Source organism: Macaca thibetana, chromosome 3, assembly GCF_024542745.1.
Source record: "Macaca thibetana thibetana isolate TM-01 chromosome 3, ASM2454274v1, whole genome shotgun sequence".
NCBI lineage: Eukaryota > Metazoa > Chordata > Mammalia > Primates > Cercopithecidae > Macaca > Macaca thibetana.
This window is the reverse complement of record NC_065580.1, coordinates 72,665,875-72,681,860: the sequence shown is the minus strand read 5'-3', so window position 1 is coordinate 72,681,860 and position 15,986 is coordinate 72,665,875. Positions and strand designations below refer to the sequence as shown.

Genomic DNA, 15,986 nt, shown 5'->3' with positions numbered 1-15,986 from the left:
TAGTATCAATACTCTTTTTCAGGTTCATATTGTGCCACTGTGAAAGTACTATAGAAAGTGTTTACTAATAAAGGCTGGATGTAGATTTATAAGGTTCTGAATACTGGTATTTTTACTTTTTAATCTGGGTTCAACAAATACTCTCAAACATAGTCCTACTAAGTTCTATAACTAAGAACATTTTGGCTCTGACTACTATCATATATTATAATAAATACTAGTTTTATTCTTAATTCTTGTAACCAATTAAGTAAAATACATTTCATGTTTAAATGGATAACAAGCTTAGAAAATGCTACCTAATTTCTTATATCTTTACCTCTGCATGAAAATCCCACTAATTTGAAATATAACAGAATCTATTTCGAAGAATGAAATTTTAGGTCATTCTATCTTATCCTACAAAAGTTCTCAGTAAAACTTTCAAACTATTTTTTAGAACAGTTCCTCTATTTCCTATTGCTCCATTGTTAAGATAATATTCTCATCTTGGCCAATGGTTCACAAACCTGGCTCCACACTGGAATTACCAGGGAATCTCTAAATATTACTGACACTTGCCTCCACCCAAAAATGGTAATTTAATTGGAATTGGCCATGGCCTGGGGACTGCTGATTCTAAATGTACAGCAAAGTTTAGGCACCACTGATCTTGGCACTGAGCTATTTAAGCTAAAATTCCTGAAATCTGTCTAAAAGTTTCCCTTCCTCTAGCAAGTTCGGAAAAGAACCTTAAATATTTTCTACTTTTCTATACCATTTTATCCACCCAAATTCCAAATTTCCAGTATACAGATTACTATTTGACTTGCATCTGCTCTTAAAATGGGGCACAGGATCAGATTGTCTATAAAATGCAGAAATTGTACCAGATAGTTTCTATAGTTTCTTCCCACTTTGAATTTATATAGTTCTAAAATAAATAAATAAATAATACCATCTGGCTTATCAAGCACAGCTAGTGACCTTCAATTCTCCTTCACTACCCTCCTTTTTCTAGCAAGTTGGAGCACATAAAATTTGCCAATACTTGACCATTTTAAACTTAAACAGCCATGATTTATCCTAATATTTTTCTCCTACTTATCCTTTATACTAGAACCTTTTCATGTAACAGAACTCAAACTAACCTATTTCTTTCTTGAAAATGCCACTGAAATATCAATCCTCTGTCCCAACTTAGAAAGACATTATGAAAAGAAAGGAGACCATTCCTGAAGACCAGGGAAATGCTTTTTAAAAGTTGTACTTACACTTATGAGTGAGGCAGACCTATTAAATGAAGTTAATGTTTATAAGTTTTCCATATAAAAATTTATAGTGACTACTTAAATAGCACACATTGTTAAGTTCAAAGAGTACTCCCCTAAGCAAAACTAATGGGTACCTTGCTTTTTAAACCTAGAATATACTGTGAGAATTTTCTATGTAACATATATATATAACTAAATTAAAAACCCAAGCTTCCAAATAATTTCTAGAGTATAATACCATTTTAAAAAGGTTGGGGAGGGAGGGTAGAAAAGCTATACTGACTACTTCCTGTAAAATAACTGCCAATTTCAAAGAGTTTATCTCATCGCCCTGTTTCCTTCACAGTATTCTAATTTGTAATCTAACCCCTGGCTTGAATGTAAGTAAGCTCTCTGACAACAGGGAAGTTTTGGCTTTTGGAGAGAACTCTTGTCTTTTCACTGCTATACTGCTAATCCCTAGGAAGTATCTCTAGCACATAGAAACTCAATAAATTTGTTGAATATGCATAGGGAAAAGACCAGTAGGCAATGTTAACCTTGACAGTGTTGGTGATTTTTGTGATTTTTTTTTTTTGTTTAGATACCTTTTTCTGTTTATCATGTTTTCTGTTTAGAGTATACATTAATTTTATATTTAAAGCAAAGGTTATTTTAAAATAATCATTTGAATTAACATTTTCCATTTTGTTAAAATGCTTTTAATCTTAATTTTAAAAGATCTTAAGTAAAGATCTTTTTCAATGACATCAAGAACTAGCAGCAACGTTAATTTTAAAGCAATTACATAAAAATAAATCATTAAAATATATGTGTATGATCTAAGTACAAAGTCGTATCTAAACTGTGAAAAATACTCAACATTAAAGTTACATCAAGCTATGCTGTATAGGGAATTTCTGAATATGAGTCTTCTTAACTCTTGATGTCAGTACTGACTTCAAACCTTATCCAAAGACTCAGTTTACTGACTGAAGCTTTGCCACTCTCTGGACCCAGCACTCTTATGTTCTCAGAACTACCCAGAAAGAAGGCAGCAGCTCTGTTCACCCTCCATCATTTGTTATGCTATAGGAGAACACAGAAAAAAACAAACAGGTAGATGAAGCTTGTAGGGATTTCTTAGTGTAAGGTTAAATGTAAGCTTACAGCATCAATACCTTTTTTACTATTAACTGTTTTATTATTTAACTAACTTAGCTTCTTAGTATGTGCTAAAAAGACCAGTGCTTTAGGCTTACTCTTCACCTGAATGATTTATATTTGCTGACCTTGTGATCCCAGACTAGCCACTCCACCCAAGGCCAGTTATCCTAAAAGTAGAGACAGCACTGGTCACTGATGGAGCTGGGGGTATAGAGTCAATAAGAAGACTGTGTAATGAGATCACCATAAATTCACTACCAACCACTACTGGGAAAACATCATGGCTCATGGTGGAAATGCAACAGAAAGTTCTTACTAAGACAGTCACATATTTTTTTAAAGAGGTTCACTCATCAATTTAACATTGATTCTGCAATATGTAATACAATCAAATTCAAGGTATGTTCATAATGCACGATCATCTTTTTCTTAAGTCAAAGAAATAAAGAGAATTATTGTCAATTAGGATTTATAGCTATCTCTTATTTCCCAACCTTTTCATAGTCAATAATTTTTAATAACATTATATAAAACTATATGGAATGCTTTTTTTAAGTTTTTGTCTGAACCATTTCATGCAAAAGAGTTGGTTATAATTTTACTGCATTTGGAGACTATGTTTGGGTCTAACCCAAAATAAAAGCAATACAGTAAGTACAAAATTCACTTTAGCAGGCAAGGCACCTGAAAGAGATGAGAAATCATCCTCCTAAGGAGCTGACACTGAGGTGTAAGGAGAGGCCTTAAACTGCTGATCAAGAGAAGCACACCCTGTGTATTCAAATGCCTGATGTAGAAAACAAACAGTATTTTCACGTGTCCCTCTCAAATTAAAAAAAATACAAAAACAGACATTCAGAAATGCCAACTTAATCTGTGATGGAGCAGCTATTCACATGGGCAGCTCCGAGCAGCAACACTCCAGCAAAACAGCAGGGATTTAACAATACTTAATAATTCTGAGGGGAATCCAGCTAGCTTTCAAATAACCTATATAAAATTTGTAAACTGAGAAATTCGCATGAATATCAGACAATTAAAATCTAAAATTCCTACAATCTAGGAGATAAGTTATACAATTCAGTATAAACACTATGGTTTAGATGTTTATTGAAAAACCTCTGCTCCACAACAAAAATATAATCATGATTTTTGGCACAGTGTTAAGAGTATAAAAAGTCAGTAGTCAATTATTTCATTTTATTTCTACAAATTACAGCAGATAAATCAATAAGAGTGTGTGTGTGCGTGTGTCTGGGTGTGTGTGTATACACACATATATAACTGCTTTCAGGCTAAGAATTTAATATAATAAATTCCAAATTTGTCAAGTTTGCATTTTTTGCTTTGCTATAATGAATCATACATACTGCATCCCAACGTGTAATGAAACAAGCCCTACACCTACTGTACAATAAAAATTTACCTAGCTTATCTTAACAACCATCTGCCTGTGGGAAAGAAAAGCTTCTGTGAATCAATTATCATTATCCAGAGGCAACCATATTTTCTTAAGGAAATAAAAAGTCACGCTCACGCGTGTAGATCAATACCTTTCCAGGGACCCGGAGACTCTCTATGGCACCAAGATCACTGAGGCTTTCTTGAGGGCTTTTCAGACCCTTAAAAAAATAATAAGGAAAATTTTAATAGTGCTGAAGAATTATAAAAGGATAGAATACACCTACTGAAACAGAAATGACCACTTTAAAAATAGAAATTTTCCTGCTTCAAAATATGGAACACATTCTAAAAGCAATCATCATTTAATACATATAGTACTGTAATTAAATCAGAGAATGATGTACTTCTGGTATTTTAAAATAAAAGAGTATTATACAACTTTACAACTAATGGTGGAAGTCTAAGTCACCTATGATTTAAAAACAGCCAAAAGTAAAGAAACTTACATTTCTTAATTACATAACAAAAAGCATTCTATATAAGCGCTTGTATATACAATAATAATTACTAAATCAATCAGGAAAAAAGTCCAAGCAATAGTATTATGATTTACAGATACAATATACTAACCAACTAAGCTAACATATAAGTAATCCCTTCATTTTACTTGATTATTTCCCACCAAAATATCTAATTCATGCTGCATAAATTAAGATTGAAGTCTCATATCTCACTGTCTTCTACCTGTCCTTTAGTTCTTTGGTGCCCTGTACTTTCTATATTCACATCAACTGAGGGATTCTGAAAGCTTTATCTGTACTGGGGAAATTATTAAAATAGAAAGAAATCAGCAATTTGCATTTTCTTTAAAATCCTCTTTTTAAAAATAGACTATTCAAAGCAGATATTTAATGTCCCTGCAATATTAGTTTTTAGGCAAAATTAGCTATTATTAATTTGAGGAGAGATTTATGATACAAATTGTCCTTTAGGTGCCCTATATTGAGGGTCCTTAGTAACCAAAATACATGCTATGCTTATGTTGACTACTTGAGACTTAGAGCAGAGCTTGCTTATCTTTAAACTATAGAGATGTGTATTTTCTCTTCCCTGTTGTAAAATACCACTAGTCATATCTACAATTTTTTATTACAAAGTGCTCTGCCTCAACCCCAAGTCTTTCATTACCCCCAGAATATCTAGCCCACCCACTCTTCTCTCCCCTTCTCCCTCTCTCAGACACACTCACCACTCCAAGAAATGAGAAAGCAATACACCACTTTCAGAATTATCTCCTCCACAAAGTCTTCCTAAATCCCTAAGCTTCAAAGAACACAGTATTTCTCAGTATAACCCTTGGATCATGACCATCAACATCACCCAGGGAACTCATTAACAGTAAGATTCATAGGCCCTAAAATAAACCTAATGAATAGGTTTCTCTGGATTTGGACCAGGAATGTGCATTTTCCAAAACAATACCTCAGCAAGACATCTTCCAAGACAATACCTCAGCCAAAGTAGTAAAGTTTTAAATTTTAAATGTATCTTTCTCTTCCAAACTTTAAGCCCTAAGGAAAGGGAGAGACAAAGTCCTATTTGCCTCTGTAGCCCAGTGGCTAGCAAAGTTCCAGAAACAGAGTAAACAACAAAGAAATGAGTAAATTATTAGGTAGAAGTCATTGGTCAGGTTTCAATCTCCAACAAATTAGCACATTGTTCCCATGGGAACACGTAATTGATTGCAAAAAAATTGCTAGGAATACTTGCTGGAAAAAGAAAGGCCTAATGAGGTTTAATATGCCTTTCAATGAGTGAAGGAGAAAAAGTATGTTACTAGTCTTGGGCAGTTTGTTCTTCCCTGTCTTGAATTCTTACCAACAGTCATGAGAGAATAGCATCAAAAGTGGTAAAGAAGGCAAGGCTGAGCTACCAAACTATACTTCTATATACATTATATATACACATATGAAAGTAAAACTCCCCAATTTGATTCCAAATCATGACCACCCCTAAAATATATTTTTAAAATGTAATTGACATGTCTTTTAAACAAACATTTTTCAAAGTACACATGCTCCTCGACTTACAAATTGGGTTATGTTCCAATAAACCCATCATACAAGAACATATGGAAATATACAGAAGAAAACAGACACTGAGACTGCCTGAGGGTGGAGGGTGGGGGGAGAGAGACGATCAGGAAAATAACTAATGGGTACTAGGCTTAATACTTGGGTGAAAAAATAATCTGTACAACAAACCCCTGTGACACGAGTTTACCCATATAACAAACTTGCATAGGTACTCTTGAACTTAAAATAAAAAAATTTTTTAAACCCATCATAAGTGGAAAATACATTTAATAATCTCAATAAAATCATCATAAACTCAAAAATTCATTAAGTGAAACCATAGTAAATCGGGGACCATCTGTATAGATTTGCTTAACTAATCTAACAGAAATCCCTGAAGAAATATATTTAATTTCTCTTTCCCCAGCGCTACTCTGTAAAGAAACCAATGCAATGTAAATGTGATATATACCAATATCTAGAAAAAGTAGTCACCACGTAACAATTCAATACCAATACATGGCAAATTTCTGCCACATGTACAAAATAAAAGTAATACAAATTGAAAATCCGTGTACATGTTAGGAGGATGTAGAGTGAAGTGATTATTGTAATGGGCTCCGAAGCAAACCACTTAAGTTTGTATCCTGACTTTCTTGCTGCGGTTTTGAACAACTTATCTATCCTTTTCGTGCATTATATTCTACGATCATTCATAAGCTATTATAAGAAGTAAAAGAGGTAATGTATATGAGAAGCCAAAAATACTGTCTCATATATCTCAAGCATTCTGTGATGATTAACCCTAATTCTTAATATTTTATGACAGAAATGTTTTCCTTTTATCAAAACAGAAATGAAGAATTACATAAATGTCTCAAAGCACATCTGACATTCAACTGTACTTTAGATCTTTAACTTTATCAATTTTATAAATTTCTACTAACAAGTGAAGTCATTCTTATTTTATCTTCATCTCTCTAAAGCATGAAGTCATGGTTTTAACTGCAGTTCTCTGCCTTTATTAAGTTAAAACTTTGATGCTAATCATTTACCACTATTTGATTTTCTTTTGTATTTGATTTTTGTGTTGATAATTCCCCAGTTCAGACATATAGAAAATTCATCATAAATTAACACTTACCTCTGCATTTCGTTTACCCAAATCAGATTAACATTTCAGACTACTTCAGTTATGTCTACATTAATCCTCATTTTCCATTTATGAAACCAGCAACTATGTCTTATCCATCCAAAGAAGCATCTGTGATGATTTGTGTTTCCTTCTCTTTCAGCAAAACTCAAGAGTGTTTACAACCAGTCCCTAATTTCTCTCCCCCTATTTTCTCCTGAACCCATTCTCATCAGGCTTTCCTCCCCACAACTTGATGAAAACTGCTGTAGTTGGGGCACCAAGGACCTCTATGCTGCTCAATCCAAAAGCACATTTCTCATTCTCACTCTCACCTTACTTGACCAATCTTCAGCATTTAACACAGCTAATCACTCCTTACTCTTTTCAATTCTTTACTTGGCTTCAAGGCACTCTTCTTGGTTGTTCTCTTTATCCCACATTCATGCAACAAATATTTATTGAGCATCTGCTATATTCCAGGTGCCATTCAGGAAGCTAAAGACTTCTTACTTCACGAGCTACATGTTCTCATTCTGCTTTCCTGGATCCACTGCTTCCCCCTGAATTTTTAACACTGGATTCTCAAAAGCTCCAACCTTAGATTCTTTGTATATCTACACTCATTCCACTGTGATCTTAACCAGTTTATATGCAATCTACATGTTTGTAACTCCCAGAGTTTTAGCTATACCCTGGATTCGCGCCATAAATTCAGATTCATCTGGCCAACTGCCTACTGTATCTCTCCAGTTGAATATTTAAGAGGCTGTCAAATTAACAAGTACAAGAACCATGTCCCTTCCCTCAATCTGTTCCTCCCTCAGTTTTATCCATACGAAGAAATCACAATTACATTCTTCCAATTGCTGGGGCCAAACTATTTTGAGTCATCCTTAATGCTTCTCTTTCCCTCACAGCCCAAACCCCATCTGTCAGGAAATTCTGTCACCTCTACATTTACAGCATATTCACAATCTGACCTCTTTGAACACTTCTACCACTAGGGTAGAAGGCCTACACCCACCCTCTCACCTGGATTACCATAGTAGCCTCATCATTGGTCTCCCTGGTTTTGCTCTTTTCCCCTCTTCAATCTATTCTTAAAACATGGGTCAGAACAGTCTGTCTGAAGTGTTATGTCTGATTATATCATTCCTCTATTTGCCATTTCACTCAGAATGAAAGCCATGATCTCGCTATTACCTATAAGGTACCTATAAGGTACTATATGATCTAGCTTCCTGCCCTCAGTCATCTAACCTTATCCTGACCTCATCTCCCACTACTCTTCTCCTCACTCACTTCACCCACACTGGCCACTTGCAATTTCTCAAACAAGCTCCTGCCTCAGGGCCTCTGCATTTGCCTTTCCTTCCATCGGAAATGCTCCTTCCCAAATATCCACATCATAGAGTTCACTTCCTCACTCCCTTCGGGTCTTTTTATATTACCTTCTCTGCGAGGCCTTCCATGACCATCCTATCTAAAATTATAAGTGACCTCAAATCGCCAACAATTCCCAGGACTTTCTATCCTCTTTTCCTCTACAGTGTTTATCACCATGTCTGCCTTAACACTTGTCTATTTTTTTTACTTACAATAGTGCCTGGCACAAAGTGCTCAATAAACATTTGTTGAATGGACTGAAAGAACAGAGGCCGGCATAATGGAGAAAGATGAAGAACAGATCTCATTTAAATAAAGAGAGCTAACAAAGCCTCCCTTCCTCCCATTATTTTGCAAACAAAGTTCCCAGGACAGCTGAAATGCCCAAAAACTTAAATTTCACAGACCTTAATTTCATCTCTCCACATTAACTCAATATATATTATTAGCACATTCTACAGGTTCAAAAAAAGAAATACTTCCATGTATACTTATTTGTAATCCTATTAAATTTAACCCAATAACAAACTGTACTAATTCAAACCCTCGATGTAAATAGGAGGCACACTAATTTCATACCTCATGGATTCAGGAACTGTGCATCAGTATCAAATATGTGAAAGTCAAGCCATAACATATATAATTAGGGTAACTTTAAATATGTGTGCAAAACTGCTAATTTTACCTCACTTTGTACACAGTATGGTTCCAGCTTTTTGTATGTGTTCTTTAATGTATTTTTTTCCATTCCAATTAAACACAGGTTTGATGTGCTGAAATTCAATAAACAACTAAGGCTTAAGTGTTACCATTTTCAGCAAATTGCATTACATTTAGGAGACATACACTTATCACTCCTATCTGAAATTTTTTTCTCTCCTCAGTTTTACAAAATGAGGTCAAAAAAACTAAACCAACCACAGCTACCATACAATTACGACAATGTTAACTACATTGAACTGTATAGCAGGCAACAAACTTGAGAGAGCATCAAACTTAGCTGGTACACAAAAGTCCAAATTCAGCCTCCCAAAGGCAGTTCAGAGGTATTAGTGGTATAATATACAAAAGTATATATTGATTTAAAAATCAAACAGGTACCAAAGTCAGCATGAACTTATCCATTGCTTGAATTACTGCAACAGCCTGCTTCCAGTTTGCCTGCTTTCCCACCATCAATGTAGCCAATGTAACTAATGGTCTCCAAGTTCAAGCACTTCCTTGATAATGCCCAGGAACTCTGTTAACACCTTAATCTCTTTAACTTCATTGTATCATATAAATACCACTATCAGGCTAACTCCATAAGGTACACATTATTCCTATTTTAAAGATGTAAGGTACACATTATTCCTATTTTAAAGATGTGGAAACAGATGCTTAAAAACGTTCTGTAACTTGCCGAAAGTCACACAGCTACCACAGGCTACAGCAGGACCCAAACTCACTGTCAAGTAAGACGTAGCAGGATGCATAATACCAGTACTCCACACGTGAGGAACTGATAAATGTTACTAGCCACTTACTTAAATATTTTTATGATTCACAGAACATTTTGATATATATTTTCATACCATTAACAAAATAATCTGACATTACTAAAATAATCATGTAAGGGTCATTTGTGTATTATGCAAGAGAAATATACAATTTGTAAAAGCCATGTTGATTTAAAACTCTAATCTTAATTATCTTTTATATTAAATATATTAAAATAATAAAATGACCAATTCTAGTGAAATATTAAAGTTGAAGTAAATAAAGGTAGCTAAAATAAAGTCATAATCAATAAGTACATAAAAGAAAATTTCTGCACTTCTTAAACGAAGCTGAGGCATTATTACAAGGTCCCTAACATTTATGAGACAGATTACAAAATAGCCAAAGCTCTTATTCATGAATTTTCATTCTGGGAAAAAAAGAAAAGATCAGTATTTTGCCATGACAAAAATAAATTTTTTAAAGTAGAATTTCACAAAGAGTTTTCACATATATTAGCTTATTGATGACCCTCATAACAGAACTGTGAAATAAAATGAACAAAAATAATTATTTTCACATCCAGACAAGTAAGCTACAAAGTTTGGGGACTTGCCCAAAATCCAAAAGCTACAAATGCTGTCTTCAAATCATCCGTTTCCAGTCTTTCCAGGTCACCTCTACTGCACAGACCACACCACCCTACCCAGGCTATCAGCTCACATATGACAGACAACCTGGATGCGGAAGACCTTGCAAGGAAGCTGGGGCTGTTCTGGAAAGATGGCAAAAAGAGGAGGAAGGGAGACAAAGATATCCTGATTCCTTCAATGATTTCTTTTTATGCGAATGTTTCTGGGAGGCGGGTACCTGCTGGAGCAGGGCTCCAATCCAGGCGGCCCAGGTGAGTTTTCCAGGGTGTGCCCCGGCTTCCCGGTCCCCCTGACACCTGCCACCACCCATAACTTAGGTCTCCGCCCGCCACTGGTTAGGGACAGAACATCTCGGCTCCTCTCACTTCCGAGATGAAGGAAGCCTTTGCTTCAGCCACCGCGACTTACCTGTCGGGTCATGAGAGATTTAATTTTTTGCATGTCTCAGTCCTGAGGAGGGTACCCTGCCTCGAATAGCTAACAAATCACACCGAGCCACTACACAGCGGGCCCTGACACAGGGAAGCCATAGTGGATGGTCACGTGGAGGCGCCGACCCAGGTCATCCTGTCTTTCCCTGGGTATGCTGGGAACTGTAGTCTTCTGGCCGCCGGCGGTAGTAACAATGAACTAAAGCGGCCAGTCCAGGGACTACATCTCCCAGCAAACAAAGGAGCGGGTGCGCCAGTTAAGCGGGTAAATCTTACTGCTCAGAGCGACCACTGCGATCGCCGGTCTTACGGAAAGTGCTTGCACTAGGTGGTAGCTACTCTTTGGGGAGACGGAAACCTAAGTCATAGGTGACTAGGAGTAGAGCGAAAGATCAAACTCAGAGGAGACAATATATAAGCCAGACTGACGCGATGCCCCCTAGGAGTGTGAGGGAGGAAACCTCACCTGGTATAGAGGGGCGGGGTGAGGGAACGAGAGACTGACGCGAAGGAGAAGGAACTCAAGAAAGGGCTGTCACTGAGAGGTGACCTGAGAACTCGAGACTACCCCGGGCGCGCTGGGTTTGGCCTGAGGAAAGGTGTGCTCTAGGTTGCCCAATGGGCGGCCCGCCAGGGTTAGGGCTGTTCTACCTCAGTCTTGGCATCCCCTGCAAAAGCTCTAAAATCGAAGGATTTTGACGCCCGCCTATTATTTTACCTCTGTACTCTAAGGCAAGTGATGACGGGAAATACGACAACAATAATGAGTATACGTGTCACTTTAAAGTCCTCTTTTCAACTTTTGGCAGTTTAGTTAAATTGGGGAAAGGAACAGGGGTGTCTTTGGGGACACAGTTTTAAAAGGACTTTACAATTATGAGAATATTAGAAGAAGAAGAAAAAGAAAGCGGCCCTAAAGCTAACAATAATAGCTAACACTTATCGAAAGCTGAGTACCTGTCAGAAACTGCTAATAGCTTTAAATATATGGCTTTATTTATCCACACAAGAATCCTGTGGGTTCCCATTTGAAAGATGACGAAGCAGGTATGGCGAAATTAAGGAACTTGCCTAGGATTACTAAAGCTGTGCAAGCAGAAACTGAAGGATTGGTCATCAGGTGTGTTAAGATTTTCATGTATTGTGCTGAAGAAAGTTCTAAAGCATGGCACCAATTTTTTTAAGTTTATTTTATTGTAATGCTAACTTTTTAAAAGTTAACATAAACTTTTATAAACCTATAATTTCAAAAATATTTCTTAGAATAAAAAAAATTAGTACGTCAGCCTAATAAAAAATACTGGGTAAACAATAGTATGGGTGGTAGTCAGATATGGCAAAACTAATAAAGGTGATTTGCAAATGACCGAAGTTTGGGGGACACTAACAGAGGTTATTTCTGATTCTGAAATTCTATTTTCTCACCCCTTAGAGCCTCGTTTTATTAATTTTTACAAATGAGGTTGCAATATTTTATATAGGGCTTTGTAAAGATAAATGAGATGATGTAGGTGAATGAAATGTATAAATTGTAAAGCACTATACAATTATGAGGTATAGTTTGATTCTGCCCGGTTCTCCACTCCAACAGAAACACCTTGTGCATTCTTTTTTTTTTTTTTTTTTAATTATACTTTAAGTTCTAGGGTACATGTGCATAACGTGCAGGTTTGTTACATATGTATACTTGTGCCATGTTGCTGTGCTGCACCCATCAACTCATCAGCACCCATCAACTCGTCATTTACATCAGGTATAACTCCCATGCAATCCCTCCCCCCTCCCCCCTCCCCCCTCCCCATGATAGGCCCCACCTTGTGCATTCTTGCATCACTGCATTCAGCAATTCCTTTGAAATTATGTTTGCCTATATGCTTCTCTGACTTCGTTATTTCTAACCCCTTAAAGAAATTCCGGTCACATTTAGGGCAAGTCTAGTTTAGTTTATTCTTTACCTTCTCTAATCTTAGTTGTCAGACTGTTATTTGTATGTGAAAATCTTCAATATTTAGAAGTCCCTGAAAGCATCAAAAGAAACAAAAACTGCCAGCCATATTAGCATATAAAAATAAAACCCAAGTCAATAAACATTTCTTGATTATTGAGCTCAAGGCAACACTATAGTAAGCGCTTTAGATTGATAATGTATGATTGTGGTCACAAGGAGTTCACAATTTAGTTTAAAAGCGTATCTGAGGGGTGATCCGAGTTCAGTAGTTCTCAAACCTGACTGTTCAGATTCACCTGAGGTGTGTGCTGTTATTATTGTTATTTTATTTGGGGATGTTTGTGTGTTTAAAATCTTCTGTGATTCTTAAAAGCAGTCCAGCTCTAGCATGTCAAATCCATGCTGTAAAGATGAGAAAACGTATCTATATAAGGGTTCAAGGCCACATACTTCATGAGAGCTTGATCTAGGACTAGAACTCAGATTCAACCCCAGAATTTTCTCCCTCACACACTCAGATACACAAAGTTAAAGATGATCCCCCAAAAAAGTTTTTTTTTAATCTAATGTGTGTATTTCTATTGGCCAAATTCAGAAAAAATGAGTGTTATCCCTATCTATTTGACACCGAAAAAGCAAGAAAGTATTAAAACTTTGTTTTACTCCAAAACTCTACATTTTATTTTATTTCCTATAAACTGAAGAAATGGATAAAGATGGTTACAGTCTTCTAAAAGTTTGAAGGCTGTAACTATAATATTGAAAGTTTGTAAAGCAAGTCAGCACTGGTGTCTAAGTAAACTATATTTCCAAATTCAGCATACCTTAACACTATATGAAATAATTGAACCTTACATTATTCATTTCTACCTGTCTACGCTCAAAAAACAAAAAACTTGGCATCCTAAAAAACACTTTGTAAAAGGTTTGGCATGCTATTTCCTTTCCAATTTTCAAAAAGGTATTTATTTGTAAGATTTATTCAGGATTTTCATATTTACCTGAGAGCTGTTATTAGTGATAGGCGAGTGCAAAGTAATGGAAAGTTTAGATGGTCTGCCACAAATCTTGAGGGAAGGTTTGCTGGATACCAATTCCTTGGTAGAGAAGTGCTAACCCCATTTTTGCATACTGGAACATCAGAGCCGAGAGTTAAGTAAATTGATCTGATTCAGGGCAATAGGATTAGTAGTAAAGTAGGATAAGAGCATATTTCTAATGGCCCAAACAGGAGGAATATCTGGAAGCTTAAATAAAAGCTGAGATCCTAGTTTGATTAGAAAGATAAAGTTACTTACCACTGCACAAATACCAAAGCAGTGGAGAGATGCAGCCCCTCCAAGATGATATGACTACATTTCTTGAGCAGGCCATAACAGAAAACAGATCACTTGTCAAAGGTAAAGTAGTGACCTAAAGAGGTGCCCAGGAAGAAAGACAGTACTGCATAGTATTTAGCAGCCATATAAGATAGATAAAGGCTTCCGTGAGGTAGCTTTGTGGACTTTACAGAAGTGAACACTAGCACAGGCATAGGCATATGTGATAGCCTCCTCTGGCAGCTAACTCTCCCTGTAAACTGGAGAGAATCTACTAATTACAACAATAAGAAACATTTTCTCTCCCCAGTTCTTATTCCCCACTGTTCTACATCTACATTGACCTTAGCATTTCACCACCTCTCCTTCTTAATTGTTTCTGCCACTGCAAAACATGCACATGCTTGCTACTTGTGATTAAAAATGTGGATGTTTGAAATTTATGCAGCAGACATTTACTGTATGAAGTATTACCAGTCTACAATTTAAATAAACTAGACTGTAAACTGTGTAGTGTGATTTGAGAGGTAATAAAAAGCCCTGCCTCCAACACACACACACACACACACACACACACACACACACCTGCACAGGTGTATATGTGTCCATATCCCATTGCAAATGCATGTGTGCGCGCACACACAAACACACACACACGCACACTCTATCCCAGTGGCTCCTTGCATTGCTTGCAGTTTAATCACCATGAATATAGATTGCTTTAGGTTAATCAGCCTTCTCATTTTAAATGCAAATATAACTAAGATTGGTAAACAGTAACACTACAAGACCTTTTTTCCTGACTGGAATGATACAGCAGAACTTCCCAGTGGGTTACATGTGTGATGTGAGATATGGATGGTAGGAAAATCTTATAATTATAAAACACTTCAAACGATTTTTAAGACTCATGTAAAAATTAACAACAGTTGAAGTTAAGCTTGAGCACTCTTTTTCTCACTTCCTGTATAAACATGTTGAAATCAGAAGCGACTCCAGCAGGTATGAGTTTATATCTACAGTTTACCACTAGAGGGCGCTTTGTCATGATTATCCCAGTAGCCCTTTCCCTAGATGTGCCGTATATTTCAATGTGTGCCATGAAATAAAAAGATTACAAGTAAGCTTCATATTGGCATTTATTTGTTAATGTAGCATCTACTATCACCTTATGTCATGAAAGAGAGAATATTTTCAAATACAACAAAGAAAATCTCAGAATAAAAAACTCCTTTATATTGAGTATGTTTAACACTAAGGAAAAATCACAGTACCTTGTCTTTATTTCTCTTTTTGCCAAGGACCCAACAAACTTTGTTATAATCCAGCACTAGATTTAAAAACACTGGAAAGAGCTAATTTAATAAAGGCAATTGGAGATTAATATCAATCTAAAAGATGTTGGGGGAGCCTATGTGATATCTGTAGAACTTCCCTATTACTTTCCAGATTGTATTTTGTGCAATCCAATATTCAAATTTATTTGTATATCTTACACATCAACTGAGAATCATAAGACAGGGACCAAGGAGCACTTAGAGTTTTGTTTTCTGGAGGAGCAACTTAACAAAAATACTAGTTAAGCATTATGCTACGTGCCCAAGATCCATGAATGAATAAGATTATTCTCTGTATTCTAGAGCTCAGAGGGAAAATAAACATCCAATAAAATAAATTAAGATTAAGGAGATAAGTGCTGCAATAGATGTATGTACCAGATTTAGAGATAGCACAGAGCAAGTCGTGGCAGTGTTATT

At 36.1% G+C, this 15,986-nt stretch overlaps 1 protein-coding gene across 1 annotated transcript in view; it reads right to left on the bottom strand.

Moving 5' to 3' along the window:
* The window catches only part of VPS50 (VPS50 subunit of EARP/GARPII complex), a 118,367-nt gene extending 107,253 nt beyond the window's left edge, over nucleotides 1-11,114 (bottom strand). Inside the window, exons 1-2 of the mRNA XM_050785362.1 lie at nucleotides 10,940-11,114; nucleotides 3,953-4,021 (exon numbers count right to left, since the gene is read on the bottom strand). Of these exons, the coding sequence (XP_050641319.1) occupies nucleotides 3,953-4,021; nucleotides 10,940-10,972 (102 nt within the window). The 5' untranslated portion in view covers nucleotides 10,973-11,114. The remainder of the gene's footprint in view (nucleotides 1-3,952; nucleotides 4,022-10,939) is intronic.
* Nucleotides 11,115-15,986: the final 4,872 nt, after the last annotated feature.